The 21,052-nt window shown below is 45.5% G+C and overlaps 1 protein-coding gene across 8 annotated transcripts; it reads right to left on the bottom strand.

Annotated features, from left to right (window-relative positions):
• Window positions 1-1,634: 1,634 nt before the first annotated feature.
• On the bottom strand, window positions 1,635-20,858 carry LOC135373901 (zinc finger protein 883-like). 8 transcript variants are annotated; one of them, XM_064606950.1, is made up of 7 exons: window positions 20,564-20,772; window positions 19,101-19,213; window positions 18,758-18,990; window positions 17,415-17,567; window positions 12,662-13,780; window positions 9,160-9,392; window positions 4,781-5,041 (listed from the first exon to the last, which is right to left on the bottom strand). In XM_064606950.1, the coding sequence occupies exons 3-7, from the start codon at window positions 18,888-18,890 to the stop codon at window positions 4,886-4,888; spliced, it is 1,794 nt and encodes a 597-aa protein (XP_064463020.1). In that variant the 5' UTR covers window positions 18,891-18,990; window positions 19,101-19,213; window positions 20,564-20,772; the 3' UTR covers window positions 4,781-4,885. The 8 variants fall into 8 exon arrangements, with proteins under 8 accessions (XP_064463016.1, XP_064463015.1, XP_064463018.1 ...); XM_064606951.1 differs by lacking the exon at window positions 4,781-5,041 and having other exon boundaries at window positions 8,986-9,392; XM_064606946.1 differs by lacking the exons at window positions 9,160-9,392; window positions 12,662-13,780; window positions 20,564-20,772 and adding an exon at window positions 20,790-20,858 and having other exon boundaries at window positions 1,635-5,041.
• Between the last annotated feature and the right edge of the window lie 194 nt (window positions 20,859-21,052).

The raw sequence follows: 21,052 nt of genomic DNA, 5'->3' as shown, positions 1-21,052 counted from the left end.
ATGGAGGAATGGGTGTTGTATATGGAAATACATTGTTGGTATTTCGAACCCTGTGTGAGGGTGCCCTCTTCGTTTTCGCCTTTGTCAGCGCTGGAGGCTTATCTAGATTTCAGATGCATCATCAACCAGACTAGACTTTAAATATTTTCAACCTGAGTCTATAGGTTGGCAAATTCGCTCATGATGTCCACCACAGACGTAACTCACCATTACATCACTCAGAATGATGTGATCCTGAATGATGGGCAACGATGTGATGTTGAATGATCTGTAACGACATGATGTAATGTTGAATTTGATGTTGAATCATGAGTAACGATGTGATGTTGAGCTTGAAGTCCCTGTGATGTGCTTTTCAAGTTGAAATCTGTATTTTTTGTAGGTTTCGAGATTAACAATGTACTCGGGAGGAGGGGGATGCATAGAAGCAACGCATTGATAAGACATGAATATGGTACCCCAGTTTTAGTGTTCCTGTCTTAGTGTCCTTTCAGTGGTTTATCCACAATTCCAAGCACGGAGGGGTATTGGAAAAAATTGGGGGGGTCATTATTGTAGCAGGAAGGTTCCAGTCATACCTGTGTCCTTGCTTCTGGTGGGGGAGAGGGGAGGGGTGTCTGCTGTTCAGTGTTGTATTCAGGCTTTGGAGTTTGAGACTCGGTAGGTGGGGTGGCGCTGCACTTGGATAACGGTATAATCACAGATAAATATGTACTAAAAACTCCAGAAATATGCATGCAGCTATGCACTAAAAATATGCACCTCCAAATATGCATAAAAAAGTTCTAATATAGTTTTTTTTAATTGTTGTTGCTGCAAACTGCAAGGTCAATTTTTTAACAAATTTGAGTACTGTATTAGGGATCGCGCTGTAAAATAATGAAGTTGCCGTTCAGGAGCATGCAGCGAAGAAGGCATACACCACTGTGCAGATTGAATAATAATATATTTGAGAGTAGATAACATGTAATGTGTATCAGCCTATTTGTGTGATGATATGCTGCACGTGCCGCAGGGCAAGACTGAGTCCACCAATTTTGACCACCTGGGGTTCTATTGGCATACCCCAAAAATCGTTGACGCTCGAAGCAATGTTTACCGCTCAACATTGCCTGTCGTCGGCTGGGATTGAGCACACGATCTTCAGAAAGCCAAAGCGTTAATGGCTGTGCTACTGAGGCTGGCAGTATAGTTGAAATGCGAATGCCGCATGTCTCCTACATGATATGCTGAAAGTGAAGAAGCGAAGTATGGTACACCAGCTATGCAGACGTCATGCTGCAAGGTGCAAGCGTTGAGTGCCGCAGCAAGATATACCCTGAATATTTGCTTCTAATGCTTCGCATAGTGGAGCAGCCAGGGTGAGGCTGAACACGACATCCCACCGAAGCATCGAAAATATATCATACTGTGACCGAAATTCTCGCGAAAGACCACCTGAAGTATTCCCGAAGCCAGAAAACCAACCTTCAGTGGGAGAAGGAACAGAGAAGCTCTCACACATGCAAATCTGGAAATATAGCAAAAGAGAGGGAGGGAAAAGGGAATTTGAGTAGAAGAAAATATCCTAAAATACACACTAAGCACCCATTTTCAGGTGGAACATGCCATAATGAACGAAACATACATCTCTATGCGCTATACAGAGCTCCTTTAATTGATCCAAAGTCACGAGCAAATGGGTTTCTATCATCCAGACAAGACACTGTGTCGAGAGAGAAAAAAACATGCATTTGCACGAAAATACGCAGTCTAATTATTACGTGTTTGCAATATGCAAATTTCAAAGCGGTGGTTAAAGTGGGACTCTGCAACAAAATCACCACAATAATTGTGACATAGCAGTAACCCTTGCGGTGTCAGGAACACACATACGAAATATCGCGTTCCCAAAGTCCGCAGATTTTATTCGAACGAATTATTACGAAGTGAGCGCTTCGCCTCTGTGAAGCAAGAGGGCGCCGAAAGCAACACTGACGACGTCATCCTGCATAGAAGAATGCAAGTTTCGTAGCAGACGTCACAGTATCTTCCTCCCGGCGAACTGCTGCACGCTTTTCATGTCAGTATTGCCATCGTTTCCGAATTAATTACTCGCACAAAATGAATGCGAATGTCGTATTTGGTATCAAGTGAGCGGTCCGTGTTCGATATGATGCTCACCTAATTTTTTTTCAAATCCTTCCAAAGTCTCCCTTTAAATACACAGCACATTGAGACAGTAGACTAGGAAGAAAATGGCTCTGTAAACACGAGACACAGAACAACAGGATCGAAGTCACGATTCTCCCTCTCACCCTCTACTGGCACACGCCGATATGCCTCCGTCCACCATGGGATCCCAGTCATTGCCTCAACTCAGTGCCAGTGCAAACAGGTCGTTCTGACCGTGAGCAGTTTCATCAGGCGCAACCACCATGGTTCCACGTACCTGTCGCAGAAGACGAAAACGTGCTAGCTGTATAAGCAGTAGTGCAGCTTCACGAAAGTTGGTACCATAAAGCGACCAGAGGTCGAGATCTGTTATGCCCTTTTCGAGTGCAACACACTCGATCAACACGTTGCGCAGCAATCCCAAAACTGGGTGCTGGCATACCAGTCGCCAGTTCACTGCACGCACCTCACATTTACACATCGCCCACCATTGCAATACCACCACAACACAACATGCGTTCAATTTATGAACGTCACCGTAACGAGTGCCACCTGTAACGCCTGTAACCAAGATGAAATCTGCCCAGGAGCCAGCACACGGTCGCCGAAGCCATGTCGTCGCTCAACGCAGGCATGCTGCTCAGTATCCAATGCCTCCAATCTCATAATTGGTCCCTGGTGTTCAGCTACAAAGTCAAGTTGGATTCAGAATGAGTTCCGGAGTTGGAATTCTTACCTATGACACAATGGGCTGTGATGTCAAATGATGGGTAATGATGTGATGGGCTGTGATTTTGGTGATGAATGATGCGTTATGATGTGATGCTGATGAATGGTCAGTTATGATGTGATGAGCTGTATATGCTGATGAATGATGGGTTATGGTGTGATGAGCTATTATGTTTATGTAGAATGATCGGTTATGGTGTGACGGGCTGTGATGGTGATGAGATGTTGAATGAATTTTTCAGGAAATGACGACCTATGCCTGAGCATATATACGTGTGCATGTACTAAACGTCCGACAGGGACAAAACTTGGTGGGCTACAGTTTGCATATGTACATCGTTTGCCAAGACTGCCATTGCCAAGAACACAGTGAGTGCTATGCGTCCCCTAATTCTTTGTTCAACCTCCACAGTTTATGCTGTACAGCATTTCCCCGCTGTGCATGTCAGTGTGCTTCTTCAGGTCTCAAGGACGAGGCCAAGCAACAGAACTGGATTGACACTCTGTACACGTATCTCTGGTGTATGCAACATTTGCGAAGCCACAGGTCCGTGCTGTGCCTGTACTCTGGAGGACAGAGGCCACACGTTTACGCCTTCTCGCGTGTGTGTTAACTTGTGACGCCACAGGCCCTTGCTGCAGCTGTACTGTGCAGGACAGAGATCACACTTGTGTGGCTTCTCGCCCATGTGTGTCAGCTTGTGGCGCTGCAGGTGTGCCCTCTGAATGAACTCTGCAGAACAGAGATCGCACTTGAATGGTTTCGTGCCTGTGTGTGTCATCTTGTGACGCTGCAGGCTGGTTTTGTGGCCAAACCTGGCAGGACAGAGAACGCACTTGTACGGCTTCTCGCCCGTATGTGTCCGTACGTGGTCATTCAGGACATGGACGTAGATGAACTCCGCGGGACAAAGATCGCACTTGAATGGCTTCTCGCCCGAGTGTGTCTGCATGTGACGCCGCAGCTTCGAGCTGCATCTGAACGCTGCAGGACAGATATCGCACTTGTGCGGCTTCTCGCCCGTGTGTGTCCACTTGTGACGCCGCAGCTTCGCGCTGCAGCTGAACTCTGCAGTACAGAGATCGCACGTGTGTGGCTTCTCGTCCGCGTGTGTCAGTGTGTGACGTCGCAGGTACGTACTGCACCTGAACTCTGCAGGACAAAGAACACACTTGTACGGCTTCTCACCGGTATGTGTCCGTACGTGATCTTTTAGGAGATGCGAGTGGGTGAACTCTTTGGGACAGAGATCGCACTTGTGTGGCTTCTCACCCGTGTGTATCTTCATGTGACTCTGCAGCTTCGTTCTACGTCTGAACGTTGCCGGACAGATATCGCACATGCATGGCTTCTCATCCACGTGTGTCCGCTTGTGACGCTGCAGGCTCGTGCTACGGTTAAACACCGCAGGACAGAGATTGCACTTGTGTGGCTTCTCGCCCGTGTGTGTCTTCTGGTGACGTTGCAAGCTAGTCTTGTGGCTGAACTTTGCAGGACAGATATCGCATGTGTACGGCTTCTCGTCACTGTGCTCCTGCATGTGCTTCTCGCCACTGTTTGACTGGAACAATGTAGCTGGACCAAGGTCACACCTGAGCCTCGTCTCTCCCACCTGATCCTTCGACGCAATGAGACACTGTCCAGATTTGTTGCAATCGTGTACATGCATATGGCGTTTCAAGCTGGCCTGTGACACGCATTCGAGTGTACATACCTTGCACTTGTACAACCCTTCAACCATATGACGCTTCGCGCCCACCTGCACGGCTGACACGTTGCGGATCGTCGCGGAACACCTGTCGCAGGTAAATGCCGTCGCGTGGTTTGTTTCAAGGTGTACTTCGAAGCGGCCAATATCGATGCACGGAGCCAAACAGACATTACACTTGTGCGTCGTGTCTTTCTGGTTGTCGGAGATCGGAGACGAAGACTCGCCTGCCTCTTGAGTCTCTGTGTGGCCCGGAGAAATGTCGCTGGGTTTCGGATCGGTTGGTCGACGGTTCACAGTGACTGGGGCAGGGTTGTCGAATGGAGGCTGAACTGTTGCCGTGTTGATGTTGAACTGTCCATTTGAAGAGCTGCAACGTGAAGACACTCGACGACAAATGCCTTTGGGCTCATCCTCGAGGCAAAGCATACCAGTGCTGGCCGTTGCATCTGAAATTGTAGAAATGGAACAGTGAGAGTGTAGACGGGTCGTAGTAGATTAATATGACTGACATATCTGCTCACATAATTAACGCACCTCTTATACCAAAATGCAGTGCAGCATGGGGGCAGGTACCCAAATAACGCATTCCGAAAATCTTCGTTTCAAAGTAAGAACTCCTAGTCTGACACGAAGTTTCACTCCACTCTTATGCGTGAACATTGCCTCAGCTCATAAAAAAAAAGGAAAGATATGTTGCTGCTCGTTCTACTCCTCGCACTAAAATAAATCATTTAAAATAGTTGTACCGTGTGTGTGTGTTTTTGTAGGTAGCTACGGAAGTGTGTGCCTTTTTTTCCCCATTTATATTTGCATTGAGCACTGAAACTGCTTTGAAAGTACATGGTAGAAGTGCAGGATGCAGGTGAGCTGGCACATTGTAAAATGACGATAAAACCTGTGGCAAGGAACTGAAAATAACAACACGACACGTTCTGTTCTGAGAACATGTCATGTTTTTTTTTTCTGTTCCTTCTCTCAGGTTTGATCGTCATTTTGAAAATAAAGTTAAATAAAGACTTTTTGCTGCACTTTTATGCGTGAACACTGCCTCAGCGCACTGCTGAAAGTATGCACAAAAATCTCATTTCAGCAAAATGCTCCGCAACACGGCTACATTTTTCCTACGCCCACGCTAACGGAAGATATTTTGTTTCTCCGCATTTTTCGAACCTATCTGCCGGAAAGATGCAAAAGGCAGCAGGACCCTGCAGAGTTACTTCTTAATCTTGTCACGTCGTCCGTGTGATCCGTTTCATCAGCTATCCACGAAGGCGCTCTGGTATTTTTGGGAGCACAGAACCCTGCTGGACCATTATTTCAGCCTATGCAACCAGGGACCATTTTTTTCCAGAACTTCTTGTAAAGTAGCCTGCGACACTGACCGTTGTCAAGTTAAAGGGATCAATCCTGTTTGCTTCCTACGGTACTTTAGTGTTAGGTAATCAGTTCAAGGAAAAATACTTAACCAAGTACCATTTAGCTATTTTAGTTGTAGGTTCTATTTAGGTTTTGTTGTACTATTGAACGATACCGACCCCACTTCTCTGGGACGAAAAGTTACTGAGCTACGCTGTATTAAACTTTGTATTTTTTTTTCTTGTGTGCACACTTTATAAACTTTTGGATAGTAACTACGCACGACAGACATGTGGTAATGACCTGCCACAGAGTCCATATCCTTGTCTACGGAATGCACCTGAAAACATGTAATTGAATTAAAATAAAAAAAAACTGCGCCACCTAGAATCATGCAGTCAACAGCATTTGTTCTTACTAGGTTTTTGCGACCTCCTGATGTGCATGTCATGTAGCCTAAGTTTAAATATGTAAATTTTTGTGAAGTGAACTCTGAAATTTTCCAAGTAAAGGTCACTTTTCACCATAAATTGAGAAGTTAACCGTCAAAAAGAACTCGTTACAAGCTAAGTTACCGTGTGCAAAATGTAACTAAGTTAATAACGGAGTTCTTCAGCCTGAACAGTAACTCGCAGTTACTAAGTTACTTAAGAAAAAGAATGAGTTACTTCCAAGTTACTTCGGACACAAAATAGCATTACGCAAGTGCAACGGCCGTGAGCAGTTGAGTTAGACCTCGAGTTGACTGCGGAGGAGTGCAACACGCTTTGTTTTCGTTTATGTCCAGCAATAGACCTTTCCCTGTTTGTAAACAAATGATGTCATAGTGTTCGACAGCGCCAAAATTTGGTAGAATTTAATTACGCTCGAAGCTAGAGGTGAACAAGGTTGCGCCGAAAAGCCATGGTCTTGAGAGGATTGCGATATGGTCGTAATCCAAATAATGGTCGTTTCCAATCCAATATGGTTGTTTCATGGCAAAAAAATGCCATGAAGAACCGGAGAGAAATCAAGAAAATATGTGGACGTGAGTGAAAAGCGAGTTAACAGTAACTTAGAACTTAACTTAAGTTACTTTGGCAAAGTTAGATGAAAAAGCAACGAGTTCCTCTTAAAGTTACCACGGCACAAAAGTACCGAGTTAAGTTGGTACCGAGTACCAAAAAAGGAACTTAGTTACAGTAGCGAGTTACCTCGAACCCTGCTTTTTACCTCACCACCATGAAGAGCATGCCAAATTTACTCAAATTCATGATAATTGACAGTGATATTCAGGATCTATCCTATTGGGAAAAATGGCCGAACATCATGCTTCTTGGGGCACTTGGCACAATCGGTGTCAGTCCGACAAAAGGAGGTTGGACACCCAGCCTAGAGAGTGATAGTAGAAGAAGTGACAGTTCCTGAAATTGGGAGAGGGAAGGTATGGTCCCAGTCAAAGCCAGACGCGATAAGCTATGTCTGTGTTATCTCTTTCTATCATGCTGGTGTTGGCTGGGTTTCCAACCTCCTTTCGTCGGACTGACAATGATTTCGCTGAAAACTTCGTCACATGCTATCCTCTGCAAGCATGATTTTCAGCTATTTTTTCCCCGATACGATAGCTCCTCAATATTCCTGTCAATCATCATAAATTTGAGTAAATTCGGCACGCTCTTCACATTGGCGGGGTAAAAAAGTAACTTTTACTTGGCAAATTTCAGAGTTCAGTTCACAAAAATTTACGTAATCAAACATAAGGTACATAACATGCACATCAGGAGGTGGCAAAAACCTAGTAAGAACAATTGCCATTGACCGAATGATTCTATGTGGTGTAGTTCTTTTATTAAAATTCAATCACATTTTTTGGGACGCCCTGTATGATCCTAAAAATATTTCAGTTTGTTGGCCGAGAGAAAGCAGCTCAGGGGGCTCCCAATGCAGAGTTGTACGAAAGTGCACGCAAGGGTCCCTCGAGAGAGCACATTTGTCATCATTTCATATATTTTTAACACAAATAAGAAGATATGAATTCCGTACAGAGTTGGATTTTAAAAAGGTTACTGTAATTAAGTTCCTGTTTTTTGGTAACCTGTGACTTTACTCGGTACTTTTGCACTGTGGTAACTTTCAGAGGAACTCATTTCTTTTTCAGGTAACTTTGCCAAAGTAACTTAAGCTAAGTTGAAAGTTACTTTTAATTCACTTTTCACTCACGTCCACTTATTTCCTTGCTTTCTCTCTGGTTCTTTGATGCTATTTTATGCCACAGAACTTGATATTCAGTGAATGACAGTATTTTATTCAGGAAGTAAGAACCACTGCCATTGAAATGAAGCTGAACTATTGTGCACCCGCAGGGGGGGGGGTACATATTAGAACAAAGGAAAAAAAGAGGCAAAGGTCAGCGAAACAGGATGCCAGCTTGCTATTCCGCAAAGAGAAAAAAAGAGAAAGCAATGAAAGAAAAAAAAAAAAAAAGAATTAGGAAATCAAGAATACAAACAACAGACCGTTTAAGAATGATGAGATAGGCTAAGACGCAAAGCGTTCAAATTGTTGGACATAAACGAAACCGATCTAAGTGTGTTGCACTCCTAAACAGGCAACTCACGGTCGAACTCAACTGCTCCCCACCTGCACTCCACCTGTGTACCGCTATTTTGTGTTCAAAGTAACTTGGAAGTAACTCATTCTGTTTTTTTAACTAACTCCATAACTGCCAATTACATTTCAGGCTGAAGAACTTCGTTATTAACTTTGTTACATTTTCACACTGTAACTTAACTCGTAACGAGTCCTTTTTGACGGGTAACTTCTCACTCTATGCCTATGACCATATATGTTTATCATCTTCTGACAAGGTGCAATAAAAAGGGCTTTGATCAAGTATCACTAAATAAGCAGTTCACAGTGAATAGGAAATTGGAAGGAAACACTTTGTTTTGCGAGCTTGTTTCCAACAATATACATTCAAGCAACAATGTCTACCGGTTGTAATGAAAATGCTGCTCTTGCCCTTTGGAGATAATGAGTGAAGCAACAAACCACAAAAAGTAGGTGTCCGTTTATTGACCAGCAACTTGGGTACATCCATTGTTTCTTGCTACTGTACAAGGAAACCTGTGTTTTGCAGGGGAAAAGCCACATCACCGTTAACACCCAGGGGTAGTGGCTGTTGGAATACAAATCCGGGATGCCAGAGAATTACGGGCGTTGGCATTACCTGCACTGGTAGAGGTGCGGTGGCCAAATTTACAATGACGGGGACGTTGCCTGTATTGCTTGGCGTCGCCGCAATAGCTGGAGCCACGTTTGGTCGAGAGTAGGGCGACGGCTGCTGCATCCTACGCCTTCGTGCTGTCCGTACACGCCCAACTGCCTGCGCGTTCCAATCTAGAGGTGCAGAAACAGGTGCAGTCGCAGCGTTGGTCTGTGGCAGTGGAGGAGTCACACGCTCTGATGGTTGAAAAATAGAAATGATATTGGCAAATATTGATGTTCTCAGGCTGGAACACATAGAAAGGACAAATACACAGACAGCCTCGAGTGCCTACGATATTAATGATGAAAGAAGGAAGTCACTGAAAAGGTTAGCCAGCTGTAGGACTCGGTAATTGAGATCCAGAAGGTACGTACTATGGGCCTGTTGCACTAAAGTTCTGTCCTGCAACGGCAGCGCCAACTGTCCTCCTGTAGTGTAGATCGCCCGTACTAGACGGTCGTGTCCGGCGTCTTCCCTGCTTTACCGCCGTACCGGGAACGTCATCCCTTTGGTGGAAATCCTTGCGCCACGATTTTTCAGAGCCGCAGTGTAGGTGATACATGCCAGTGTACGGAAAAACCTACGGCTACACGACCACAAATGGCGTTGCAGAATTCGGTTCGGAGTGCCCCCAAACGTCGTGAAACAGGCCCATAGATATGATATGATATATACAGAAAGAGAAAATAGCCAAAACTCACATATATATAGCTGTCCAGTACTGGCATGGCGACGTTTGACTTACAAACATATGCTCTACGTGCAGCCAAAGAGCTCCGCCTAATTTTTCCCTTACAATGTTTACAATTTGATCGTGCACTCCCAGCCGAGGACAGTTGTTTCGCTCTACTTGGACCTCTTGAGCACGGCGCAGGGAAGTGACACGATCTTGGGTCGGCGCTAAGTGTGCCTCGGCGAGGCAACAGTGTCCCACGGTGATGGCGCCACCTGTGGAGGCCGCAGTGCAAGCCAGCAAGTACATATAGGGTTCGTCCGAATAGTGATGCGTCGCACATGCCGTCTTAGTGTGCGTCACATGTGCGCCTTCGAGTCAAAGTATTCGGACGAGCACTCTGAGCACCGATACGCGCGCCATCTGGTGCTGATCGTCTGCAACGTCTATTTAATGAAATAGACTCCAGAGGGCGCATAGCATGGGGTGCTGCTAGGCGCTGCAAAATCGGTCGTAGTAGCAGACGACAATAATTTCTCGGAATTCAGCATGGACACCGAGGCAGTTTTCATTTGTCTTGCAGTTTATCTACATGCGCAGAGAGAGTGAGGTTGACATTCCAGACAATGTGTGTAGAAGTCGTGCACGACAACTGACGGAAGGACGAAAAGTAAGCAGAGCGTAGTAACGTTCCCAAAAGGAGCACTCCGGAAGAGAAGAGACGACGAGAACTCTAATTCTGACAACAGTAGCCTGATGTTGTACTGGGATCGGCTTGCTGCACATTTATCCTGCCCAAGGCACCCTGCAATCGTGCATGACACCCATCATGCAACCTCGTGAGCAACGGTTGTGTTCTGACAACTTATCCAAGGCTGAAAGCGACAATCCCGCATGGGGAGCATTTCTGTGTAGTTTTATTAATCTATTCGCAAATCATAAAACCGTTGGAGAAGTTCAGTCTGCTTTCGTGTTTCGTTTAGCATTTCTACTTCAATATTTGTTGGGGACTGGCAGGGGGGCGCCTCCCGGGTTCCTTATCACTGCTCACCTCATCTTCTGGGCGTTCCTCCCGATTTTCCAGACCTTCCAGCCGATCTTCAGGCATTTCTTATTCCCGTGGAGAAGTACGAAAACTCGTGTCGCTTTAAAATTAACTAAAGAATGAAGGATAAAATGTTCAGTGCTAATATGAGAGACTAAACTCGCCAGCGTAATTGTTCCGCCCTGTTTCGCCTTCGCGGTATGCCCATTTATCTTGGTATGCCGACATTTTTGCAAACAAAAGAGCCGCTGGCCACTGAAAACTGTCGTCTGCTAAACTAACTGTTCGACGAACGCGCCCTCCCCCGAAACACGGCAGAAGCGGGAAACACGAAACGCACTCCGCGAAGTCTGCATCGGAGGAGACTTCCCAAAGTGCGCCTTCTGTGACACACATGTGCGCCTGTGGAGAATTCAGATGGCGCACCATTATGGCGGCACTTCCGGTGTGCGGTATGCGGTGACGCATCTCAGGCTATTCGGACGCACCCATACAAAGGAAAAACAGATTAAAAACATTGATTTAGATATGATATATATACAGGGTGTCCCAGCTAACTGCGAACATATTTTTAAAATATATATATAACTTTTTCCAAGATGCAATGAATTGCAATACAGTGAACCCTCGTTATTATGACCATGGTCGTTCCCGAAAATTTTGGTCATAATGCGGAATTGTCATATTAACGGGGGGATTTGCAGAGGTTTCACAGCATTGTTCCCCAAGAGTATGGTCGTAAAGCGCATATGCCAGATTATCGGGGGTCATATTAACGAGGGTTCACTGTATATAGTATGCTGAAGGGCACTCCTTTTGAGGACATTAGCAAAGTCCAGAGGCAATGTCTTAATTAACTTTCATTAATTAACTTCTTAATTATAAAAGCTACGAAGTTGTGCCAATGAGAACATCTGTTCCTTTCGGTCACCTGATATTGTAGCAGTTTTCAGAACAAAAATCCGTTCGATAGATCGCCCACAAAAAATTCCTAAAGGAAAACCACTTTTTCTTTATTTTGTCTTCACCCTCAATGCGAGAGGCCGAAAGAGCACACTATCGCCTCTCGCGTCCTGGAAAAAAATTAAAAAGAAACAGAAAATGCAACCCAAGATAAGGCCAGTTCCGATAGAGTCACCCGATACATTTGTTTTTGTTTTGTTTCCGCAAGTTAAAGCTCATCTTTGACGCATGAGGCAGCACTGTGCTCCTTCCCCCTCTCACGTTCGGGGTGAAGGAAATACGCGCCTCCGAAGATGCGCAATGAACAAAATAAAGAAAAAATGGCGTTCCTTCACGATTTTTTTGCGGGCGATCTATCTAACGGATTTTTGTTCTGAAAACGGCTACGATATCAGGTGACCGAAAGTAACAGATGTTCTCACTGGGACAACTTCGTAGCTTTTATAATTAAAAAGTTAATTAATGAAAGTTAATTAGGACATTGCCTTTGCACTTTGCTAATGTCCTCAAAAGGAGTGCCCTTCAGCATATGCTATATTGCAATTGATTTCATCTTGGAAAAAGTGTCACATATATTTTTTAAAAATATGTTCGCAGTTAGCTGGGACACCCTGTATATATGATAACTCGGTAATCCAGAAGATGCGAGTTCGAGTCCTACAGCTGGCTAACCTTTTCAGTGACTTCCTTCTTTCATCAGAAAGGATGTGAGATGCTGGCGGTCAGATTTTCTCACACAAAAAAATTGTACAAACAAATAGCCATGAAAACGAAAGACACACCTGTAGTACCGCCGCCTGCCGTGGGAGTTGCTACACGTGGTACGGCAGCCGTAACAGCACACCCACGGTTAGGTACGGCACTGCGTCGTCGCTGAGAAGGTGCTGGTTGACGACCCAAGTTCTCGTTGCGGGGGACGGGACGTGTTTGACACTGGAGCGCTTGCGTCCCCGAGAAGACGCGACTTCTCGCTCTTCCAGCACAGTCCAGGAAGTAGGGGAACGGGTCGAGCTCCATCCTCTTAACGTGCTTCCGCCACAGCTGTTCATCCAGATAGCTTTGGATATCTTTCCTTTGTGGGCCCCGGCGATGAAGCGATTGTTTAAGTAGGCGCCAGGTTGACTCTATTGTTTGAGTGTGCACCTCACAATTTGGTCCCGTAACAAACTCGAGCCGGTGGTTGACAACCTTGTGCGCGTAGTATCTTCGTCTCCCATGCCGTCTCCACTGCTGAGGGTTTTCACCTAGAGTTTCGAGGTTTCTGTAGCCACCCCAAGAGTCTGTTATGATGGTTGTCCCTCTCTTGACATAGCGCTTGATAAGCGGTATAAGGGTGGCTTTGTCCCTCTTGTTGTTAGGACAAACCACAGCCCTCAGCTTGCCTCCTTCGCGCTTGGCGTTTGGGCCGGCTTCCCTCTCTACCATGCCCAGAACCCACTGACCGTTCCTGGCACGACCCCTGTGGTGCTTCCACTTGTCAAAGAGACTCAGGTCGACCTCCACGATCTTTCCCCTTCCGCCAATCCTACCTTCCGCCGCGACCTGTCTCTGAACGGCCGCGGAGACGACAGATCTGCACAGGGACAGCCAGCGAACGATCGTCCGATCGCCGATTCTCTTGGCGTCCCTCGAACATTCCAGGGTCAGGTACCTGTACGAGTGTCGGTCGTGGGTGAAGATGTGCATCAGCTTCAGTGCGAGCTTCAGCGGGATCTTGTACTTCCTGAACACGGAGTCGTGGAAGACGGATTCTCCCCAGTTGTGGCCGTGGTTCCTGCACCTCCATCTTGCCGTACCCGTGGACGGGCTGAACAGCGTCGCAGGACGACCGCATATTCTGCAGTGCATGTCGCTACGCAGCGCACCTTGCTCCATGAGCCATCTGATCACCTCGGGTTGACCTAATGCAATTTCGTAGAAATCGGGAGGGATAGATGAGTACCACTCTACGGTATCGGCGTCCATAGAAATTATGAAGCCAATTATCTTACTTTGGGAAGCGATATCCATTATAGACAAACCTCGTTACAACGAAACGCGGTAAGACGACATAATTGGGTTCCCCGGTAGAGGGCCATAGAGATCAATGTATTTTAACTCCTGCTACAACGAAACACTTTTTAGCCACCGCCTCAATAGAGCAAAAGAATGAGATAAGGTTTATGACCCCAAAGCAGACTTTAGGGTCATGAAAATAGAGGGCGCAAGCAGCGTCCTGTTCCTGTGGCAAAAGGTGGCACACACGATGAGGTTCGGGAGGAATCTGGTGCCTACAAAAGGAAGTCAGAGTTATTGGAAGGTTGGGGATTTTCCTTCTGAGGCTTCTCCTTTTCGTGCTGGTTTTGAACTGTCCAGTTGCAGCCAAGTACAGGACGAAGGTGCTATCACGTGCAGGTGGGGGAAACGCTTTGTTCGCACGGTGACGTAAGTGACCAAATACGCCTAGGTGATTTTCTTGATGAGGACAAACGTGCTGTAGCGACCGAGAGCCTTACAGAAGACGCACTGCCATAGACGTAGAAGGTCTGTGGGGTCGCAATACGATATGGAGAAAGCTGCAGAGGCTTTGGTGGCGTACGGACAATGCACGACACCGCATCTTGTAGGCTGACACAGGCTCGCAAAGGTCGCGATCCGTGACCTTCAATTCGATGCAGCGAAACGTTCTATACAGCAAAAGAAATTGCGGTTCCCGTGAGTTTCGTTATATCGAGGTTCGTCTGTAGTTATAAAAGCGATACTTGCCCCAGTGGGAAGAGGAGAGGGACAGGGAACAAATCACCACAACGGTGTGCGTGAACGCGCAGAACGAACCGCTTCTTTGTGGTTGACAAAAGTAAGTCTCACTCTTATAAGGGGATGAAGACCTTCGCTATTGATGATACAGACAACAAAAAGCATAGATGACAGCCGATATATTCCCGAAAAGGGTTGGCAATGTTCAGGTTCGTAGGGTTCGGTATTGGGTTGGGAACAACACCGCAAACGACGTTGAGTGAGTCACGGCTGAAGAAACAAATGCAACCAATGCAATTATAACACATATTCTACTCCAAGATGCATAGACACTTGACCGTACACAAAAATTTCCAGGCCCAGCGAGCCATGACAAGTCCCCTATGCAGCTAGTGTACACGACCACACATCAAGCCCACACACAGAGCAGCTTCCTTTCCTTTCAACAGTGCTTTGTTCAGACAAGTAGTACAATAGATTGTAACTTTACAGCTATGTGAATGGGCTCCATCGGAAGGGTCTTTGAAGTTCCTCATTGCTGTCAAGGCCACTTCTCCCCCCTCTGCTTCCCTTATCTTTCCTAATAATAATTAGTTAATATTTAAACTATAATAATTAATTATTATTACCATAATTTTACGAGCACTAGCCACGGCTTATGAGTCCCTCTTTTTTTTTTCTTTTCATGGGCGCTCTGGACTATTTTACCTGGTATTTTTCCCCTGCCCTGGTTTTAACGGAAGAGCCGACACTGTCTCATATTTTCTGGGACAGCACACCCCTGCCAATGCCCGAACAATGCTTAACAGGGGCGGGTCCAAATTCGGGTAGACTGACCCTCCTGGTACCTTCCCCCATGCAACTTTATCCAAAGTGGTGACAGCGATTCGTGTCTTCTGGAAGGCCACTGACCCGTTGATCAACGAAAAACATGCATCAAGGGCACGATTCCATCTTAGTAGAATACTGGAACTGACCTCATTTGTTGTACATCATGTCATGGACCACAGGGTTTATGGCCCTCTCTACGATCTCCTTTATTGGAAGACCCACAGGGTCTTCTGTCGAATAAGTGATATCCATTTTCACTGCATTAAACTCACTCTTGATTTTGTATCTGTGTCACTGGCTTACCGCACAAATCAGTTGCGTCCTTTTGTCCGAGGCTTATCTGCCAGAACATCTTCAGAATGTTCCTAAAAACGGGTCCTGCGGCTTATACGTGTGAAATTACTGTAATAATAATTTCCCAAAAAGAGTAATCTCATAGTAAAGTTTAAAGTAAAAATCGGTTCACAATGTAACGCATCTTCCCATGCTTCCCTTGTAACATCAACTATGTCAGGATCGTAAGCTAACATAAAGCCTCTAGAACGTGTAATTTAATAAAACTTGAGCTTGTTTTTCAAACCTCAATATTTCCGAGGCAGCATCGATGGAGGCGCCAGACTGCACTCAGGGACGTTGACAGGAAGTGATGTTCTTTATTATATTATGTCTAATACGTTTGCTGAAGGCAGTTCTACAACTCCTAGGGGCAGACTCCTGCTTTACAGATGTTAAAGGGGCACTAAAATGCAAAAGCAACTTATTCTCAAATGAAAGTCCGTGTTTCAATTAGTATAACACAAGCAAAATTAGTTCGCACAGCGCTATCATTTAGAAAATGCAATGAAAACAGAGCCGTCTTTGGCAGCAATGAATGGTATCCCCAGGAGGCAAAGATTGGCGGCATCCAATGAGACAGCAGGAGAAGCGTGTGAATACCTAGCGTGAGCGTGTGGATTTGGAATGGGTCCAATCGTAGTGTTCTGTATATGCGCAACATGATGCGCACTGCTGCATTTTTCATTACAGATTCGCTGAATTGTAGCCCACAACAGTTCACGTGAATGTTCCACTGACAACACTTATCTTCACGTCCTTTGGACAGCAACGCCAGTCCCCTTCGTAACATGCACTATGTTTTTCACCGGGACTTCTCCATAGCGTGGCACGCGCAGCATGGACTAAAAACACTGATGCACAAGCTGAAACGACGTCACTGCTTAGCGCCGAAGCAAGAAAGAGCCCGGTGTAATTTCGACTGTAGCTCCGTAACGGAATGAAAGTTTTGAATTACGATAACAAGTACGAAACTAACGTAGTGTGTAACGTAATTTGAAGTAAACTTGTTTTTGCATTTTAGTGCCCCTTTAAGTCATTGTAGTAATAGAAATGAAAACTTTGCACTAGTTTTCTCCACCATGAAACATCAGTACAAAAGTGGGTGAAGAGTTGAGAGCGACAGGGCTTACGTGGTACGTTACCTTTGGAACGCAATAACTTTGTAACACGATGTCACAGAGACATAAGCGTTCGGATATGCATGTTTAGTACATGTTTCTCGATCTGTACAATGAGAGTTTCTTCAAAAGACTTCTCCTCCTCGGGTGTGAACTCGAGTTCTCCGGAACCCATGCAAGACTACCATGGCTTCTTTTGCCCGCCTCCTCAACAAGAAACATAATCTGCTCTGCAGTATGTTTGCAATTGATGCTTCAAAGATTGAGATAAAGGCAAATTGTGGACAAAATTGGTGCAATTTTGTCCACTGTGAGTGTCCTTAGTAAGCAAAAAAATGTGTTCGAAAGCCGAAAATGGAACCAATGGAAAATTGAGACAGCGTTTCTGTTGCATCCCATCTTTTGTGCACATCCAGGGGCCTGTTAGCAGGTGTTACCCTAAAAGCGCAAGGCCCTACGCACACCCTGTCACTCAGACGTTTCGCGACTAAATCAATTTATCATTTTGTATCACCTTCGGATGTCGAGTCATGGCTGCGTCCTGCGTGGTCCCGTTCCATCAAAATTGCAGTGTTGTAGGGCTCCGTTTGCACTTCTATCAACTGATGTTCATCTGAACAGTCGTCTGGAGGTTCTTCTTTGATGTGGCACATTCCAACTGTCTGCCCTGAGGCAAAACAAAATACGAACAACAACAACTTTAGGGGCAGTCTCATCGCCAGAGGGCGATACTGTACCTCCCCCCCCAAACAAAGGGAAGAAATAAGCCACATCGTAAAACTTCAAGTCTTCACAGTTATCACCGTCCTCTTCTGGGATCTGGTTATGTTCTACTCGCGACACCCACTAGACTGTAACGACCATGTCATAATCGTCAACCCGTATGAGGAGCTCGTTCACACGATCCACCAGGGGCGTTACTCGTTGGCCCGCGAGGTCTGCATGATGATTGGACGATAGAAATTTGAATTTTGAATGCGCAGAAGCAGACGTACGAGTACTGTAGCAGACGACAGCAACAGCTCCTATGAAAACGCGTAGAATGATGATGATAATCAACATTTGAACGAAACATCTTCTGTGGAATATCCACCGCTTGTACAAAAATGCTAAGGTAAGCTGAAGTACAAAGTGTTGTAGAAGTTGAGGAAGCATTAACTGGGCTGATGAGCAGCGCCACTGCTAGCTTTCAAAGGCGGTGCTGGGAAAGGGTGCCTATGATGTGGTCGTTGTAATCCAGTAGGTCGTGGTTCTACTGTAACTTATCCATACGTGTTGCATGCAGGAACATGTTAGTCGACCAAACCTCGCTTGGAACGAGATAGCCAGACGTACCACGTCTTCCCCCCAAAATACTGCACGGAACATTGACTGTCTGAATGACTGAAACATGACAGGCGTCGAAAAAGTCAGACAGCGACAGGATGTGAACCACACACCTTACTGCTTTTTCGATGACTGCCATCTTTCAATTGTTCATGTTCTCAGGAACATTGTCCTTTGTCTGTTGTCCGTTTCAGCCTCGGGACTAGTACTTTCCAGCATGTCCACCCTCCAAACACAGAAACCCTGTTTTGCAATAGTTTCAATGACGTTTTCCAAGAGCCAGTTTTCCAAGAGCATAGTTTGTAATAGTCTGCAATGACATACTTTGCATCACTTTGCAATAGCATAGTCTGCAAATAGTCTGCAATAGCACAGCTTGCAAAAGTATGCAATAGCATAGTTTGCAATAGGAACAGCATACTTTGCAATAGTTTTGCAATAGTTCACCGCAAGCAGTTCCTCGGGGATATTCCAGAGATAGCATTGACAACCCGAGTGCACAGCTTACAAAACTTTTACAGTAAATCTCACCTCCAAAAGCTTCTGAAGTAGACTCGTTGCAGTGCTGTTGCTGTATCTGGCCCTCGCCTGGTAGGCATGGAACATCTGGAGGTTCAGATTTTACTCTCGTGAGCTGATAGCTGAACTTTGGGGACAACTCCATTTATGACAGTTGTCAAATCTCTGAAGGGCTGGAAATTGATGACTCAAACGCGCAAGTATCCCTTTGCTCTTCATTAACGCGGAGTAGACGCCCTTTACCCCTGAAATGGCGTAAAAGAGGCAAGCAGGTTGAGAAACAAATGACACATCAACAGCTGTCGTATGCTCATGCAACGTGAAGCTAAGTGAATCTATTAAACTATACACTCACTTTTCCTAGGAGCATGGCACGTGTTTAGTTCGTCATGTCCATCGGTCCCGGGTAATAAAATGTGAGTGTCAGTGAGATGTTCTTGGCAGAATCACCTGTAGCCATTGTTTATTCTGAAGAAAGAAATGTGATACTCGTATTAGTACACTTCCTAGTTGAGGAAGCAATGTGTAACAACGTGGACAACTGTATTTTGAACTATCATTGCGTAAAAATATAGAGCTCTCACTGTGTGTCAGCAAAGCCGTCTTCCACCACACAGGTTAATTAGTTTTTTTTTCATATACAGTAAAACCTCCAAAGCCGGACCCCTCCCTACCTCGGACAACTGCCCACTGCACCAGCGGGCTCCCATTCAAAATACATGGGGACGAAATTCTCTATGTCGGACGCGTCCCAGTCCCGGAAGTCGGACAGGAGCCTGGACAAATTATCTCAATTTCAGTCCATCTTGGCACCAAAAAGACACAAGATGAGCCAGTGCCCATGACTCTCTCCATTTTATTTTAAATACTGGTGTCAGCATGTTGTTTGATTTAGTTTTTGGATTCCAAAAAGGGGTCCTGTCAGTCTACATTGTAACTATACTTTAGCGTGAGCACTTGTTGGTTTGTCTAGAGCCTTGGTAAGTGCACTGCACCAAGGCAATCAAAAGTGGGCTGACGCTTCAGAGACAAGTCATTCAGATTCATTCCAACTAGGTTTAAAGTCGCAAGCAAGCTGCACACAGCTCGAAAAGCTCCAATGGTAATGCCATTGAGTGGAATCCGTACAGAATTGAATGTACCAAAATTAGCAATAATTATCGGCGAAGAGTGGGTAGAGAGGTACCAGGTGCCACTTATGACTATGAAGGGGGGGGAGGGGGGGGGCATTTCTGGCAACACAGCTGTGTTCTTTTCCATTTTTTTGTGTGTTTCCCTCGTACTGTGTAACTCAGACACCTCCTAAAGCAGGACTCATTTCAGCTGCACCGCGGGTGTCCAAGATAGGGAGGTGTTACTGTATTAATAACCGATTTTGATGCACCTTGCATAGCTACATTCAGGAATGCAGATGTCATGGTCAAAATCGAGTGGCGCCCCTAAACTACGTAGACATGGTACCCACATTTACAAGGTACCACATTTCTAGACACAGAGTAAGGACCTGGTGTGACGACTGCTTGTGTACTAAACCATATGTACGTACTAAACATTGGAACTACTTCTATCAAGATGAAAAGTAGGGTGTGTGCTATAAAAGGTCAGCCATATTTTCGCGCGTGACGCTATATACCTACTTGACAGACTGACTTCTGCTGCCACACAGTAAATAGTTTACGCCAGAGAAAGCTACGAAAAAATTGGGGTTACCGTTGACTGCGTAATAAAATAAATACGGTCACGGAAACTTTCGTCTTCATGCGTTTCCTATGCGCAATACCGATGGATGGAGGTGAAAGTTTGCATGGTCATGCACACCCTGTATGCGCAGAAAAAGGGACAACACACAAAGCCTCAAGTGCCGAAGAACAATGGACGAAAGAAGAAGCGGCACTGAAAAGGTTAGCCAGCTGTAGCTGTAGGACTCGACCCACATCTGCTGGATTACCGGTGCCAGTCCTTCTGCTTCTTCGTCCAATGAGATGAAGTCCTACAGCTGGCTAACCTTTTAAGCAACTTCTTCTTCCATTCACTACTTGTATACCTGCAAATTTCTCCCATTCAATGCTTCCATTGCCGAACGTTGTGTGGCGGCATTGTGGTTGGATGCAGCGATGATGCAGCCACGCCAGGCCACGCAGCCCTGGATGCGCGAAATACAATAATATGCCTAAAGACTAATAAAATCACAGATTATGGCACAAAGTTTGAAGAAAGTTCATGGAAAAAAGCCAACAGTAAACTTACGTTAATTTTCATGTTGTGACATTGAAAAAACGTAAGCAATCACGACAGTTATCGTCGTCT

Source organism: Ornithodoros turicata, unplaced genomic scaffold, assembly GCF_037126465.1.
Source record: "Ornithodoros turicata isolate Travis unplaced genomic scaffold, ASM3712646v1 Chromosome34, whole genome shotgun sequence".
Classification (NCBI taxonomy): Eukaryota; Metazoa; Arthropoda; class Arachnida; order Ixodida; family Argasidae; genus Ornithodoros; species Ornithodoros turicata.
The sequence above is the reverse complement of the archived record's forward strand: the minus strand, read 5'-3'. Positions and strand labels throughout refer to the sequence as shown.